At 39.2% G+C, this 18,017-nt stretch overlaps 2 protein-coding genes across 2 annotated transcripts in view; one reads left to right on the top strand and one right to left on the bottom strand.

Annotated features, from left to right (window-relative positions):
* Positions 1 to 8,928: 8,928 nt before the first annotated feature.
* The window catches only part of NCEH1 (neutral cholesterol ester hydrolase 1), a 67,646-nt gene continuing 58,557 nt past the window's right edge, over positions 8,929 to 18,017 (bottom strand). The window contains exons 4-5 of the mRNA XM_068987858.1: positions 11,476 to 11,647; positions 8,929 to 9,546 (exon numbers count right to left, since the gene is read on the bottom strand). Of these exons, the coding sequence (XP_068843959.1) occupies positions 8,929 to 9,546; positions 11,476 to 11,647 (790 nt within the window). The remainder of the gene's footprint in view (positions 9,547 to 11,475; positions 11,648 to 18,017) is intronic.
* Positions 13,009 to 13,851, top strand: LOC138081899 (ADP-ribosylation factor 4). Its single transcript, XM_068975006.1, has one exon. It carries the CDS (start codon positions 13,143 to 13,145, stop codon positions 13,683 to 13,685), a length of 543 nt encoding a protein of 180 aa, XP_068831107.1. The 5' UTR covers positions 13,009 to 13,142; the 3' UTR covers positions 13,686 to 13,851.

Below are 18,017 nucleotides of genomic sequence, written 5' to 3'. Positions count from 1 at the left end.
TGAGCATTTCTTTACTAGCTTGTGAGATGAGTGCAATTTTGCGGTAGTTTGAGCATTCTTTTGCATTGCCTTTCTTTGGGATTGGAATGAAAACTGACCTTTTCCAGTCCTGTGGCCACTGCTGAGTTTTCCAAATTTGCTGGCATATTGAGTGCAGCACTTTCACAGCATCGTCTTCTAGGATTTGAAAGAGCTCGACAGACGAGCCTGGTGGGCTACAAAGAGTTGAACACAACTGAGCACAGGACAGCAAGAAAATAGACTCTTCTCTTCCCCACAACGATTCAACCAACGAAAAGCTACCAGCTCTTTGTTTACTGTATGAAAGTCAAAGTTGCTCACTTGTCTCTGACTCTTTGTGACTCCATGAACCATACAGACCATGAAATTCTTCAGGCCAGAATATTGGAGTGGATAGCCTTTCCCTTCTCCAGGGTCTTTACTGCATAGTCCTCCCAATTTCATTTTCCTCTCTGTAAAAACATTCTCCTTTCCCTGCCAGGCTGGGACTTGCATGTGGATCATCTTGGCTGCAGGCTAGGAATTGCAATTCTCTGCTGATCCCAAATAAACTCATTTTTTGCTGGAGAAATATTTGGTTGCCTACTTATTTCAGGTCAACAAACTCATAAGTTTCAAAAAAAAAATATTCTTCTTTAGCTTTGAATAGTCCTTTGAGGTGGGCAGTAGGGTAAGCACTATTACTTTGACTGAGTGAACTGAGGTTTAAAATAATGTCCTCAGTTTTCATTAAAATTGACTAAATAGTTATGTATGAGTTCCTATTGTATTTGCTTTAAAATAATTAAGGATTTTTTTCATTAAGTTGCAAGGAGGGATTTTTAAAAAAAATTCAGTTAGGGAAACACCAACCCTAAGAAACTGGAATGCCTCAGAAACACTGATAGAAACACCAAATCACTAATCATGTTTTCTACTCTTTTCCTTAACTGCCAGGGGACTCAGAGCCAAACCAGAAGTTAACCACAACTGATTTTTCTAGTTGGCATATTTTTGTTCTTTTCTTTGGCTATAAGTACCTATTTCTATATCACTATTTCATTATATTTTTACATTATCAGCTGTTTCAAGTATTTTCAGGCAGCAAGAAAGTTTAGGTAAATATAAATTTTAAATGGGGAAACCAAAGCATCAATGAAGTTACCTAAATTCACTGAGAAATTTCTAGTAGAGCTAGTACTGGAATTGTGGTTTCCTTAATTCTACCACAGGCTGTTTCTTAGGGTCTATCGTGAGCTGGGTGACAAGCTTTTTCCCTTAACCATGGAACATATTGTGTGTGTGTGTGTTTGCGCGCTCAGTTGCTCCACCGTGTCCAACTCTTTGCAGCCCGATAGACTGCAGACTGCCAGGCTCCTCTGTCCATGTGCCTTTCCAGGCAAGAATACTGGAGTAGGTTGCCATTTCCTTCTCCAAGGGATCTTCCCCACTCAGGAATGAAACTCTTGTCTCCTGCATTGGCAGACTGATTTTTTTTTTTTAACCCACTGAGCCACCAGGGAGGCCCATGGAACATATCTGTTTTTTAAAGTGTAGCAATATGAAAATGTCACTGCTGAATGTTGTTTGAATTGAAAATGTGCTTTAGCTTTTAAAGGCTACCTAGCTCTGCCTTACCTATTGTTTTCAAAGGTAGTTTCTTCCCAACTAAGGATTCATCCAGCACTGGCTGCTGGGTTTGGCCAGCAAGCACAACAAAAGATGAAGGTCCTATATTTCCTGCTATACTAAGTGGTACAAAAATGAAGAACGCTGTTTTTCTGTCAGCCTTTTCCCAAATGGATGGCAAATATCTACCTTGAATAAAAACATGTTTTTTTAAAAAAGACAAAACACTTTGGTGGGCAGAGACATGCTTTAACAAAGAATCAGTGTGAGTGCTTTTTAGTTTTGCCTTGCTTTGAAAATGCAGTCATGGGGAGGGAGGTGGGAGGGGGATTCAGGATGGGGAACACGTGTACACCTCTGGCGGATTCATGTTGATGAATGGCAAAACCAATACAATATTGTAAAGTAATTAGCCTCCAATTAAAATAAATAAATTTAAAAAAAGAGAATGTAAAAAAATAAAAGTTAACACATACACACACGAAAGAAAATGCAGTCATTTGCTCTAGGTATGTGTGGGGTGCTCAGTCGTGTCCGACTCTTTGTGACCCCGTGGACTGTAGCCCGCTAGGCAGGTGGACTTTTTGCCACTTCCCACTGAGCCTGGGAAGCCCCTCTAGGTACTTTTGAGGATTTTAAAGTCTCTCTATTTTAAAAACGCTCAGTTTACCTTATTCTGTGATTAAATACAGCATGCCCTTTTATTTACCTATTATATGTGCTTAGTCGCTCAGTCATATTCGACTCTTTGCGACACTTTGGACTGTAGCCCGCCAGGTTCCTCTGCCAATGGGCTTTTTCAGGCAAGAATACTGGAGTGGGTAGCCATTTCCAGAGGAATTTTCCACACCCAGGGATCAAACCTGCATCCTCTGTGTCTCCTGCATTGTAGGCGGATTCTTTGCCCGATAAGCCATTTGGGGCAACCCCTTACCTTTCATAGTGGAGAAAGTTCTTAGTTGCTTAGTCATGTCTCTTTGCAACCCCTTGGACTGTAGTGCTCCAGGCTCCTCTGTCTATGTAATTTTCCAGGCAAGAATACTGGAGTGGGTAGTCATTACCTTTTATCAGCTGTTAGGAAATCTCTTTTTAAATTCCAGGTGAAACAAGCTGCTGTATGGATGGCTAATGCCATCTACTTTCAAGAGCGCCCTCTGCTGGCTGTTGCATTGAATTTTAAAATATATTCTGTAGGCACCAGGATTTCATTTGTTGACCGGATGTCTTGAATGAATTAGCAGAAAGAAAAACATTTGGGGGGGGGGGGGGTGGGGGGAGGTGGGGGGGGAGGCGCGGAGAACAAAAACAAATTTTTGTCTTAAGAGTAAATAAACAAATATATATAATGGCACCAGGCATAATTTTCAGTCAGTTCAGTTCAGTTCAGTTCATTTGCTCAGTCCTGTCCAGCTCTTTGCGACCCCATGTACCGCAGCACGCCAGGCCTCCCTGTCCATCACCAACTCCTGGAGTCCACCCAAACTCATGTCCATTGAGTCGGTGATGCCATCCAGCCATCTCATCCTCTGTCATCCCCTTCTCCTCATGCCCTCAATCTTTCCCAGCATCAGGGTCTCTTCAAATGAGTCAGCTCTTTGCAGCAGGTGGCCAAAGTATTGGAGTTTCAGCTTCATCATCAGTCCTTCCAATGAACACTCAGGACTGATCTCCTTTAGGATGGACTGGTTGGATCTCCTTGCAATCCAAGGGACTCCCAAGAGTCTTCTCCAACACCACAGTTCAAAAGCATCAATTCTTCGGCACTCAGCTTTCTTTATAGTCCAACTCTCACACCCATACATGACCACTGGAAAAACCATAGCCTTGACTAGATGGACCTTTGTTGACAAAGTAATGTCTCTGCTTTTGAATATGCTGTTTAGGTTGGTCATAACTTTCCTTCCAAGGAGTAAACGTCTTTTAATTTCATGGCTTCAATTACCATCTGCAGTGATTTTGAAGCCCAGAAAAATAAAGTTTGCCACTGTTTCCACTGTTTCCCCATCTATTTCCCATGAAGTGATGGGACCAGATGCCATGATTTTAGTTTTCTAAATGTTGAGCTTTAAGCCAACTTTTTCACTCTTCTCTTTCACTTTCATCAAGAGGCTCTTTAGTTCTTCACTTTCTGCCATAAGGGTGGGTCATTGAAAATAACACTGTGTTTTAATTGTGACAAAATAAAAACATTTGTTCAGCAAAGATTTATTGAGTTATTATACCATGAGAGGCACTGTGTCAGGCACTGAAGTTATAAAATTGATGCTGACATGACGCATCAAGGATCCCACAGTCTTGTGAGGAAGTCAGACCCACTAACTGGCCAACATCTGCTATGTGTTGAGTGCAATATGGGGCCAGAGGAGAGACCTCTAAAAATCCCAAGTAGGGAGGAGTTAGGACAGGCTTCCTGGAGCAGACTGGCAAAGGAAGACAAGGAAGGGCAAGGACAAGTGTAGAGAAGAGTACTAGGTAAGAGAAACATGGTGTGCATGCAGAACTGTATGTTGGTTTTGGCTGACTGCAGCCTAGCACCATATACAGGGCTTGCCCAGGAATGATGCTATATGACAGCATTTCTCAGCTCTTTTGGTCTCATAATTTTCTTATATTTATAAAAACTACTGAGGACTCCAAATAACTATTGTTCATATGAACTTGATTGATGTTTACTGTATTAGAAATTAAAACTGAGAAGTTTTAAACATACTGGATTAGCTAAAAATTATTTGGGTTTTTCCATAACATCTCAAACAAAATTTCTGGCTAACTCAATAGTTAATAATGTACTTAGTTATTACATGTTACCTTAAGCTATATCCTATGGGGGAAAAAAATTACTAAATTTTCCAAACACAAACGAGTGAGAAGTGTGGCATTGTTTTATGTGTTTACAAAACTTTTTAATGTCTGGCCTAACAAGAGCCATCTGGATTCTCATATTTGCCTCCACAGTCCATATATTAAACCACTGCATGTCAAGTAGCAACTGGAAAACTCTACTCTTATGAAAGAAAAACAGTAACAAATAGCTAGTCTGGGTAGAAAGTCTATGTGAGAAGATGGAGCTCTCAATCTGAAATATCTGGGAGGAACATTCCAAACAAGACACAAAATGTCACCAACCTCTCTCTCTAATGACAAAATGCTGGTGCTAAGTGACAAGGCTGAGCAATACATATATGCCTACTATAAATCATATTTACATTTCTAACCTCTGAAATCATGGGAATGTCGTGCTGATATCAGTATCTTCTAGATGTTTAAATAAGGGATCTGTTGGAAAATATGAGATTTTTAAAAATGGGGGGTTAAAAAAGAAAGATCACAAGAAAAAGCAGTACTAAAACACTTACAGTGCATTTTAAATGCCCCAAAGGAACCATTAGTGGATCCTGCCAGCAAAATATAGCCACCCACCAGAGGTTTTGTTGGAGAAGATGAAAATAACTCTAATTGAATAGGAAAATCTAATTTATCCACACATATGTGACCATTTAGAACCAAATCAATTTATTTTGAAAACAAATTTTTTATTAATTCCTATGATATTGAAGTAAACTGAGCATAGCAAACTCAATCATGAAATTATTAGCTTTGCTTGTAATGTCAGGGTTAGTGTGAAAAGTTGCCTTCAGTGGTATCAATATTTCTCTGGCTGAACTTGTTCAAATACAAATTCATATGCACTGTGATACACCCTTAATGTGTATTGAAAGTCCTCAGATTGTTGCAGGGTCTGCCTTGTTTTTATGACTATTCTAGCCAGTTCAAGGCAGGTTTCCAGTATGAGCAGCACATACTGTATCCAGACACAAAATGAATGCCGTAAAGGAGGCCACTGAGCCCTTCTCAGTAATTGAAAGGGAGCTGGAGGACTCCAGGCAGCGAAGATTTGCGCACAGTTTCCCACTGTGGCTAGGGACCTGGGATATGGAGAGAAAGGGAGATGGGAACCAGAAAATGAATGAGGGGAAGTGAAAGAGGCACATTCCCAGACAGAGACAGTTTATTTACAAACATGAATCAAACAGATTTATACTTTCCTACCTCCACAGTGGATTTTCGTCTTACAAAATAGATTGGCTACCAAAATCCTTCATAAAATCTGCCTTCCCCTTTGCAGTGAGAAATAAGCAAAAAGTCAAAGGTTAAAAGATCATGCACAAAATATTATATTCCCAAATATAATTATACAAGTATTTAACTTCTTCACAAATCAATGATAAAAGATTAACTAACTTATACTTCACTATATTTTATAGTACAGATTTTTTCATCATATATTTATGTTCACATTTCACAAACAACATTATAAAAAGACTGTCCACTTCTTTTCTTAAAATGGGAAAACAAAGCCATAACACTTAAAAAAATCAATTTGCAGAGCATAAACTTTTTTTATAAGAACAAAACTTAAACTCATTTCAAACCAAAGTATCTTCAACACAAACTCTGTATGTTTCCCAAAGGAATTCTTAGCACTCAGATTCTGGTTGGTTTAGCCTCTCTTGTGGGCTTCCCTGGTGGCTCAGTGGTAAAGAATCCACCTGTTACTGCAGGAGACGTGGGTTCAATCCCTGGGTCAGGAAGATCCCCTGGAGGAAACGGTTACCCACTCCAGTATTGTTGCCCAGGAAATCCCATGGACAGCGGAGCCTGGTTGGCTACAGTCCATGGGGTCACAAAAAGAATTGGACATGACTTAGCGACTAAACAACAATAAGCCTCTCTTGCATCTAGTGGTTCTTGTGTATCATGATTCCCAATTATTATTCCAAGGAAAACTTCAAGCAAGGTGGGATACACTGTAAGTCATTATCACATACATAAAGGCTTTATTTATTTTTGACCTCGCCACATGGCTTGCAGGATCTTAGTTCCCTGACCAGAGATCAAAACCAGGCCATGGCAGTGAAAGCGCCAAATTGTAACCATTGGACCACCATGGAATTCTCAATATAAGCTTTAATGAAACTTGAGATGCTTCATCAGAAACAGTGCTTGACCCCCTTTTTCTTTCACTCCTTCTTTTCATCTGAGAGAGCCCTTTGGATATCTAGAAGGGCTAGATTTATTGTCTGTAGTTACTACAAAATTTGGCTCACAACTTTGGGGAAAAATGCCATTTTAAGGAATTTTGTGCATGTATTATATTTTCTTTGCTTCCCTAGAGATGGATAACCTCAAAATAAGATCCAAACATTGGTTTCTTCAAATAATGTAAAAAAGAATAGTATTAAATGAGGAGGTTAGCTATCATAGAATAAGAACTAAAGTCCAAGTTTTTTAGGAAAAAAAAAAAAAACTGGTCTTGCATATGTCTGTGTATATGGAATAATGACCTAGAAAACAAAACACTGTTGAAGAAGAAGCCAATACAATTCGCCAGTCTGACAAAATGGTTGGAATGTATAATTGGAAGATACCTCATAAAGTTGTTCAATTCTCTGATTTTGGAGAACAAGCCAGAAAGGCCCAGAGATGGTACGTGACTTGCCCGAGTCCATTAGCAGGTTAGTCTGTATGATTATTTTCATACACACATAGGCACACACACATATACTCACTGTTGCATTTACTTCCATACATAAAATGCTCATAACTTAAATAATAAATGAACAATAAATATGCAGATTCTCATTTGTTATTTCATCCTCATAAGTAGGAAATACCTATCTTCCAAATGAGTAAAAAGGTTCTACTTTCTTTCCTCTGGTGAATTTACTGTATCAAGGCTTGGCTGTATGTCTGCTTTCTGCAGTGCCTGAAAGAAGCACAGACTGGAGCAGTAGGAAGAGTGGCAGGAAGGAGCAAAAACATAGTCAAGTCGAATCAGAATTGGAGCTTCTTTCTGTGCCAAGGATGTCCCACTGGCAGTGAAGGCTTCACATGAAATGAAACTTGGTCTACTGTAACTTCAGACCTAGCTGGAAGGTGATAATGAAGGGTATGAAGTAGCTCCTCCAACCACAGACAGCAGAAATGACCAGTGCGTATCTCATCTAAGTTACTGAACCATGAACTTAGATGACTTTACTAGGTGTAATCATAGTGTCTAATTATTTTACCTTGTTATACATATAAACATCAAAATATCTAGGCTTTTTATTCAATATATAATAATATTAATAGCTATTTTACCTCTTTCCATAAAATTATTTGTGGATATAATTCTAAAGTCCTTTTTTAAACCTTAAGGTAGTTTTTTTTAAAAAAAAAATCATTATCTTTAATATTCTTTACTGACTTTATCCTGAAAAATCTTGTCTAGCTATATATATTAACATTAAATAACTTAAAAAAATAAATGATACATTATATATACCAAAATAGTCCCATTTTAAAGCTATGCAAGTGAAAAGGTTGAGTTTTCAAGAATAAACTAGACCCTCTAAAGGCATTTTTCATAATTTTAATATTAAATGTATCTTTTTCTCTGACTATGCCAAATATATACACACTATTCTTAGTAACTTATATCAGATGTAGCCATTATGAAAACATTGGGTTGGTTCACTTGTCTATTTTTACTTGTTTTGTAAAAGAACATTTATTCTAAATCTAAATAAATTTGCTCCCAGAAGATCTCCCCCAGGGAGATGGCATAACCAAAAAACAACGGTGTGCAGATATCCAGTGCATGCAACCTCTTATTTTCTAATAATAGTGGTAGAAAGTAACTTTCAAGTGTTATCATAATCCAGCTGGACTTACTGATAGCTATCATATAAATTAACACTGTAAAGGAAGAAAGTCATTTGAGAAACTTGTCCTTGCTAGAACAGCTTTGCCAAAATTCCCATAGGAAACAAAACCAACCATCCATAAAGAACAGAGGGCATTTGGTACCCAGCACTGACCTTGAAGTACACATATTTAACATTGCTCTGAACTCAAAGTAAACTCTAGCAAGTTGAAGAAGAGCTCACATTTTCTTTACTCATTAAAGGTCATCCGCAGTGGGTAGAATTTCTTCTAAAAAGAACTTGACGGAGGCAAGACTCAAGCCTAATTCCAGCTCCTAACCCTGCTGTCTGTAGCTGTGGGCATTAGTAGTAATTTGGTTAAAACATGAACAGAGAGACTGGCCCACTTACAGGACCAGATTCAGATGTTTCTGCACTTATGTTACTCAAAAGCATTTCTTAAAATTAAATTAACATGAAGTATGCAGGGAATAGAGATTCCATAATTCATAAGTAATGAGAGGAAATTAGTCGACTAAAGAGTCAATGTCTTTCCAAAGCAGGTGCAGGTCATCAGGAGGGTCTCAAGCTTTTCAGAAATCTCCCTCCTTCACAGGTTTTGATCCAGCCACTTGATATAACTATTCCTAGTCCGAATTCCCACCGAGAAGTTAGTTGGCCAGCTGGTGAAAATCATGCATCCGTGGAAGCCATCCTCAAAGTGATCCAGGGTCACCTCCACGCCTGCACTCTCCAAACGCTTTGCATACATGATTCCGTCATCTCTTAGGACATCGTGCTCACAGGTCAGAATATAGGTCTTTGGAAGGTGCTGCAGGACCTCCTGGTCTGCGATGAGTGGGGCCGAGCGGGCATCCAGCAGCTGAGGGATCTCCTGGACAATCCTGGAGTTGCCAGTGGTCTGCATGACAGGCTTATAGTTCTTTGTGATGGAAGTGGGCAAAAGGGATGTCCAGTTTAGACGGGCCCTGAGGGCAGAAGCCTCATCCACATCCAGTGACGTGTGATTGTTGACTATCATTGCCTGGACAAAGTCATAGTTGCCGTTGAAGTAGTCCACCCAGTACTTCACCATGACATACCGGGGCAGAATGGGGGTGTTCATATTTTGCTGATAAGAGGGTGTATTAAAATCTAAAGCTTGAAGAACTGGATAAATTAAAGCTTGCACTTTGAGCTTATTTTTTAGGTTGGTATCTTGATTAAACTGGAGAAGAAAAAGCAAACACATTATTTCATTTCACTTTGAATGGCCACCACCATCACCACCACCCTTCAAGCTGCTGGATCTTTACTAAGAAAGGTGTGATGTTTGCAACTCATAGTTTTGAGTGAACACTTCGAAAGTACACGATCTCTTAGGTCTTTAAATGCCCATCAACACTCTTTGTTTCTATCCTTCGGCATAATACTCATCATGCTGGGAGTTATGGATGGATAGTTTTGTATTCCCAAGAAAGGCCCCAAAAGGCAGTGCCTTACTGGGGAGAAAAAACTAGGCTGACTCTTCCAGAGGACATGGGTATGAAAAGCTAAATGAACAGATGATGGGACTCCAAAGTCTTTTGACAGGACCTCATGGTCTCTCCTCTGAAGAGCCTCGAGTCCTCACGGTTGGTGAGAGGGAGGGAATTTCAATCATGCTGGCAGTGCACCTTCCATTGTACTTCAGGAGTGTGTGTCTGAGAGTGCAACTGAGATGGGAATGTGACTGAGCCCCTACCACTGCAGAACTCCATTCCCCCAGGTCTCCCTGAAATGCAAATATATTGCCTCATTTTGTAATTCTAGTGTCTAAAATGATATATTTTTTACATCTAAAAGGCAGCTAACTAGGTCACTGTGTTTCACAGGCTACTAAACAATCTTCAAGATAACTTCAGCCAAACAATTTTGTTTCGCAACAGACTTTAGAACCCTATCCTGAGGGAAGATGTAATTGCTCTGTAAAAGCACTTCTTAATACATGCCAAGAACTGTACATACATCATCTCACTAAGTCCTGGCAACAGCTCTTCATTCAGATGGCACGATCCTCATTTTCCTGAGACTTGCCCAAAGCCGTACAACTTCCCTAGGGGGGCCTGGATTCCACCCAGTTCTGTCTGGTTCTAAAGCCCATGATTCTCTCCCCAGTGCACCAGGACATGTGGATAGCAAACCCACCATTGCCAAGTGGAGAACTAAGTTCTTTAATTACAGCAAAAGAGAAGAAATCAGGACATTCCACAAATGAAAAGGCAGATGCTATTTGAGAATGCCAAAAGAAATTTGGAGGTAAGAAGACAGAAATGCTATTCTTAAATTATTTAACCTATATGAGAGGAAAAAAATGTACTCATCTTTGAATTTACACAGCTGCCCAAAATCTGGGATGTGATTAGAGCTAGACAAAATTTAACCAAGTAAAACTCAGTGAGTGAGTAAAGTCACTCAGTCGTGTCCAACTCTTTGTGACTCCATGGACTGTAGCCTACCAGGCTCCTCCCTCCATGGGATTTTCCAGGCAAGAATACTGGAGTGGGTTGCCAATTCCTTCTCCAGGAGATCTTCCCGACCCAGGGACTGAACTCAGGTCTCCCGCATTGTAGGTAGACGCTTTACCGTCTGAGCCACCAGAGAAGTCCCTGAAGTCAAGCTCAGATTAACATATATTTTAACATTCAAAGTGGCTGAACCATTTAACTTAAAAGTTAACATTTAACTTTTTCTTTTATATTAACAAACACTTTTAAATTTTTTAATTTGGCTCAAAGTTTAAGGAAACAATCTTAGCAACTGAAACATAGCAAAAATACTGTTTTTCAAGTCCAACATGGAAAAGGAGCAGAGAAGACTTATAATTTCCACACATATCCCCAAGGGCAAGGGTAGGATGCTAAAATGCTAGCTCTCCTCTCTCATTAATTGTAATCAGGGCCTTTCCAAGGACTCAGAGATGACACTTCTTTCAATGACCCATTTTCCTACTTCAGAAAGATCTTTGAGAAGTTTCCAAGTGCAGTCGTCTCAGTAACTTGGCCCCTGAGTAACCAGCCTACTCGGCTAGGCCTTCGCCATGCCTAGAGGACATGTGCTGTCTGCAGAACATTAACATGCACCCTCCTTTCACCAGCACCTCAGGGATCTCTGTTACCTGTTGGCCCAGGGCAGCTGCCAAATTCCCACCAGCACTGTCACCAGAAATGCCGACTCTGCCTGGGTCAACTGAATACTTGCGTAAGACTTCTGGCTGCAGGAAGTACTTCGTGGCACGTACAACATCATGAATTTGCTCAGGAAAATAAACCTTTGGAACTAGCCTGTATCTGTGAAGAAAACACAAAGTCTTTACAGGCCTTTTAAAGGTTAAAGGGAAACTGGTTCTTTTGAATCCATGAACAAACAAGTAAGGAATTATAATAAATATAAAAATAAACCATTTGCATACAATTCAAATGCTTAGTTTAAAAAATATAATAATTTTGTCATATATGTATGGCTGAGTTCCTTCACTGTTCACCTGAAACCATCACAACATTGTTAATCAGCTAAACCCCAATACAAAATAAACAGTTTACCAAAAATGCAATGATTTTGTAATAGTATTTTTTTCTATTAGTCACCAAACCAAACAAGCAAAACAAAAATCTACAGCTATCACCAAGGAAGATAACAAAACTTTGAAGTAAAATGCAGATGCGGATTATTAAAATACAGAGAGAACCACAGCAGATTCTGGAATACTACTTCTGGAAATCAGTGTTCCATTCACTACACTTCTGGGTTAGAAGGTGACTTGGAAGCACTAACCACTTCATTGGTCTCATGTTTATTAAGCCCACATGGTATTTTTCATGATTTATTTGATAAATAAAATCATACTCCAATAAAGAGGTCAGGTCTTCCTGACATTAAGCCCAAGAAATGTGTTTGCTCCTTGGAAGGTTGAAACTAAAATGTCAGCTGTCAACTAATAAAAGGGAAACCAAGTTTCCAGAAGGCCCATGGCAGGCCCTCTGGGACACTTCTGAGGCTTATTTTACCACCTTACTTTTCAAGATTAGAGTCTCTTTGGGATTCTATTCTATACACTTAGTTTAGACTGATATTCCCTAAGAGCCCCAAGAACCTTGGTTTTGTCAAATGCCCCTCTTGCAATGTCATCTTATGAATCCATTAGTAGTTTCAGCTTGGAGCATCCCAAGGTCTCCACCCTCCTTTCCTTGTTTATTATTTCTCACTCATCCTTTAAGTTTTACTTGAGAGTTTGCTTCCTCCAAGAAGCCTTCCTTGAGAATAACTCCACTTGCCTCTGGGGCTGAGCTGGCAACCATTCCTTGATAATTCTACGTGCTGGGGTATATTGCTGTTTATATTGCCTCATATTAGCATGACTTCTTTCTGTATTTCCTCTTAAGAGTGTGTTCTCTGATATCAGGGACTGTGTGTTTCCAGTGTATATTCATCAATGTGCTGAGCACACAATCATCCATCTAGTAAACCATTTTTGAGTATTAATATATCTTCATTTTGCAAATGAAACTGAGGCATAGAAAGCTATTTAACTTGTAAAATAAATCAAATGCCAATCAAATAAGGTAGGATAGAAAACAATTAATTAAAATCTAGAGTCGTGGAGCAGGTCCTCATCCCGCTGTCCGGGAGCTTTTTCGGACACGCCGGCTAGCGAACCGTCCCCGCAGCCGTCTTTCATCCTCAGCAGCTCTTTCCTCGCCGAGTTTTCTGGGAACGTAAAAGGAGAAGTCCCGGGGACGCCCCAAACCCCTTTTGCTCCTGCCCATTGCAAGTGCCACTACCGCCATGGGCCTCACCATCTCCTCCCTCTTCTCCCGGCTCTTCGGCAAGAAGCAGATGCGCATTTTGATGGTTGGATTGGATGCTGCTGGCAAGACGACCATTCTGTATAAACTGAAGTTAGGGGAGATAGTCACCACCATTCCTACCATTGGTTTTAATGTGGAAACAGTAGAATATAAGAACATTTGTTTCACAGTATGGGATGTTGGTGGTCAAGATAAAATTAGGCCTCTCTGGAGGCATTACTTTCAAAATACCCAGGGTCTTATTTTTGTGGTAGATAGCAATGATCGTGAAAGAATTCAGGAAGGAGCAGAAGAGCTGCAGAAAATGCTTCAGGAAGATGAGTTGCGAGATGCAGTGTTGCTGCTTTTTGCAAACAAACAGGACTTGCCGAATGCTATGGCCATTAGCGAAATGACAGATAAATTAGGTCTTCAGTCCCTTCGTAACAGAACATGGTATGTTCAAGCCACTTGTGCTACACAAGGAACCGGTCTGTATGAGGGACTTGACTGGCTGTCAAATGAGCTTTCAAAACGTTAAATGAAGCTGGATATCTAACCAAGGACATGTTTGATAGAATTGGTCTAGGCTTGTTACAACAAAATTAGTTTGCATCTTGGTTATTAAACAGTATCTGGGACTGGTTTGGGCAGAATATTACTGCGTTTAAACTTATTTTGTTGCCAATTATTATTTACCAAGTATAATGTTGCCATTTAGCAATATGCTTGGTTTTAAACAGAGTCTCCTTAACTTGGGAAAAAAAAAGTGTCCTCTTTTACTTTCCTTAAGCCTAAATGCCTGGACTTAGCTAATGTGACACCTTTTAAATAAATCCATTTTGAATGTTTTTTTTTTTTTTTTTTGAGCCCAAAACGAATGATGTTTTAAAGTTACCCCTTGCTACTTTAAATGATACCTTTATCATTCCTGGGACAGTCTGCTGATTTAAAAAAATGTAGCATTCCATTTGTATTTATTTTCCCCCCTTGCCAAAAAGATTTTTTAATACTGCTTGTACCAGCCAGGGAAATGCTCCAAAACACTATTCAGATCTTGCACTGAGGAACTTCTATTTCTCCCCCCATTGTTATTGACTCCTGGCTTCCATCAGCCAAGCTTACCTTGGTGTGGTTTGGATTTGATAATTAGTTCTGTGCTAGATGTAAAGAGTGCATATGGAGATGATTTTTAATCCTCAGCAGATTGTCTTCCTTTATATTATATCTTTTTTATGTTGCATGTTGCTTTTGGTATCAGCCTGACTCTTTGCCCAGTATATGATAGTTCTGCTGATGTTTTATTGTTTATTGGTGAACATATCTTCATTAAGAGTTTTTGGAAAACTCATCAAACTCAATGAATAAGTTTTCTTCATAACCCATTTGGAATTATTCCTAATAAAATGATAAAAACATTTAAAAAAATAAATAAAATCTAATAATAGTCAGTTAATACTCAAGTCCTTTGATTTCAAATTTATAATTAGCATATTTATTCTCAGAAATTAGTTTTTCTATACTACTCTACACAGGCCATTCATTTCCTCCATCTAAATTCCAGATATATAGTTGATTAAATATCTTGACATTCTGGGAATTCCCTGGTAGTCTTCTGCTTAGGATGCCATGCTTCCATTTCAGGGGGCACAGGTTCAATCCTTGGTCAGGGAACTAAAATCCCCAAAGCTACACAGTGCAGCCACCAAAAAAATCTTGACATTCTGTGCAGACACAATCAGATCAACAAATATTTGTGAAATGCTTTGATAAACAGTGAATGTATATCTTGGTCTTTCAGGAATGACTACATTTTAAACATAGAATGCAATAAGAAATTTCCTTAGTGGTTGTCCTGTAACAGATAAAATAAGTTTTCTAATTTCTTTTCTACTTTTCCATTTGTGATGACCAAGTAATCATCTGAAATTATTTTTCTCCAGTTGATTTTCACAGTGCCTTAGTGAAGCTCCCACATCATGGTTCATTTATTAGTAATGGGTGATAGGAGTAGGAGTACACCACTTTGTCCAATAGGTGGAGTCATCTCATATGAGTCTATTTACCATCAATTCTGGGATGAGGTTTCAATTTTTAAATTTCATTATTACCAAATTGAATTCTTAATTCTTTCAATGAAATAAGAATAACTGCATTTTATGACTCAAGGTGTGAAAATACAGGCTGTTTTGTCTCAGAAAGATGCCAGACAGCATGAGAGGCTGTCTTCTTGGTGGCCCAGGGGGTGAGAACATATTTTGCTATGTTATGAACATACATGTGAATCAAATGTTCAGATGTTGTTTCACAAAAGATCTTAGTGACTTTTGAACCAAGAGGAACTGATAATCTAAAAAACATTCTATTGCCTCAAATCTTATGAGTTGATTAATGGTGCTAAGTTGCTTTAGTCGCATCCAACTCTTTGTGACTCCACAGACTGTACCCTGCCAGGCTCCTCTGTACATGGGATTCTCTCGGCAGTACTTGAGGGGGTTGCCATTTCCTCCTCCAGAGTTGATTAATAACCGGCTCAAGTAACAGAGTAAACAACCTAGTCCTCCTGGTTTCCTTGAAGGTCAGTCTCCTAAACTGCTCCTCCCCTTATCTTTCTTCACTCTGGAAACATTCTCTGGTTTTAGTCACTAAGAATGGATACTATTTTCACAGACTGAAGAATGCAGTGAAACTAGATATTTCTGAGGTCACCTAGTGTAAGATGAGCCTTCAAAGTAGCTCAGAATTGACCTGAGAAGCATCACAATAGTTCTGTAATAGCATTGCAGACACAGAAAACTGAGAGTCAGGAGGAAATTTATGAGTGGTATAGTCAAAGAAAGCATGCATAGATACATGCATCTGCTGCTTTTGTTCAAGTCTGTGTCCCTGCAAAGTACTCAAAGAGGATTCCGCCTTTTCCCTCCCCAGTTGTATTGAGTTGAAGCACCTGATGAATTTGTGGCAAATACAGTCTCAATTTGCCTAACTCAGTGAAGAATAGATGACTCTGCAGTGTTTAGCTTCTGCCTACCTATTACAACACGTGCCTCCTACCAGAAGAACAAAATTTGGTGTAAACTCGAGAATGAGGCTTACTCAATTTAATGTATATGTACACTCTACAAAAATTAACTTTTTCCTGCTAGGTGAGGCACTTCACCAGGTGCTCTACAGAGGTTACACTCAAATCTCAGAGTAAATCTGTGGGTTTAAGGGTGTGAACAAGCAGCTCAAAGGGGATGCATAACCAACCTACAACAGCTAGTAAATGGCAAAGCTACAATCCAAATTTATACCCCACATGCCTCATCCTTTTAAAATATTCTCATTCTTCAAAACCCACAGACTTCAAATGTACATGTGTGTCCTTATTACCTTGTCAAAGCAGTAAATTCTCAAAACTGTAGATTTCTCACAGCCCAGAACTTCTCTCATGATTTCAATGTTTTTGCAATACTCTCAAAACAAATCAGCTGAGACAGCATCTGGCCCATGGTACATCTTTAATTATCCGTACATGATAAATCTTTAAATAAATTTAATAATTTAATAATGATATTTTTATTCATCCCAAATAAAATTTTAACTTTTATACCTTTAATATATTTAGTGTATACCTTTTACTATAAAAGGTATTTAGTGTATACCTTTTATATGTAAAATCTGTCATTATAGCAGCACTGTTATAGTAGGGAAAATATTAAGCCATATACCTTTAAAGACATTGAAAAAAGAAATTGTTCCCTAATCACCTACTCTTCAGGCACGTCTCCAAGGGCTGTCTGTAGGCCCTGCATAGCTCAGAGTTTCTCAACTCTGTATGCACCTTAGGATAATCTTGGGAGATTTATTAAAAAAAAAAAAACACTGAGGTTTGAGCTCCTCCACAAAACATTCCCATTTATTTGATCTGAAGTGGAGCCCAGCATATCTGTATTTGAAGAAAAAGTCTTCCAAGTGATGCCAGGGTTCCGAAATATCACTGAATCCAGCTGTACCATCAGTATCCTCTGAACATATCTTCCTGTTCCTGTTCCCAAAGCATTGATCCCTCTCTCCATCCCATGTGCCCTTCACCCAGCAATTCCATATCAAACGTTCCCATTCTTTAAGTCTCATCTCAAATGCAGCTTCCTCCATGAAAACTTCTAAGAGCCCAGCCAAATGCAGCTCTCCTTTTTTGGAGCCCTCAAAGTCTCTCTTACAGTAAGTCATAACAGACATGCCAGCTTCTAGGAATAGACAGAAAGTCATAATTATGTACTAAAGTGGTCCAGGTATAAGCAGTGCCATTTCCACAATCTATTAATTCATTACCTACTTTATTAGTGAGCAGAGAGATGGAGCAATGCTCAGAACGACTGACAAATTCCTCCTTAAGTCAAAGGTAGATACATGAGTCCAGAGTTCAAGGAGGATGACTCTGGAAATGGAATCCCTGAGTGACACTAGTGTTCTGAGAGTGTTATAAAGTACATTCTTCCTCAAAATAACCTGGCCTGGAAACACTAGGACAGCCTTCTGCAGTCTCGAAGGACACTGAGTTCTATTCATGTAGTGCCAGGTGGGTGAAAGGTACATGTGATATTCTGGAACGAAATTCTACTCCTACTTGATTCAAGAGGGAGACAAAATCACATTCCTTCTTTGCCCCCTGCCCCCATCTTTTTTTCCCCCTTTTTACTGTCTCCCAAGAAGAGCTCAATAGATTCATCTTGAGAACATAAAAAAATGTTAATATTTTGCTCAGTCTTAAGGAACCTGTATGTTCAGCGGGGTTATCTGAAACAAATCAACATTACACTTTTACTGTGCTGTTTGAGGGAGACAACTCCAGAGGAAGAATCTGTTTATTCTTCTAATAGGTAAAGCT

The sequence above is a fragment of the Capricornis sumatraensis genome, chromosome 1 (assembly GCF_032405125.1).
Source record: "Capricornis sumatraensis isolate serow.1 chromosome 1, serow.2, whole genome shotgun sequence".
Taxonomy (NCBI): domain Eukaryota; kingdom Metazoa; phylum Chordata; class Mammalia; order Artiodactyla; family Bovidae; genus Capricornis; species Capricornis sumatraensis.
This window is presented reverse-complemented; position numbering and strand designations above follow the sequence as displayed.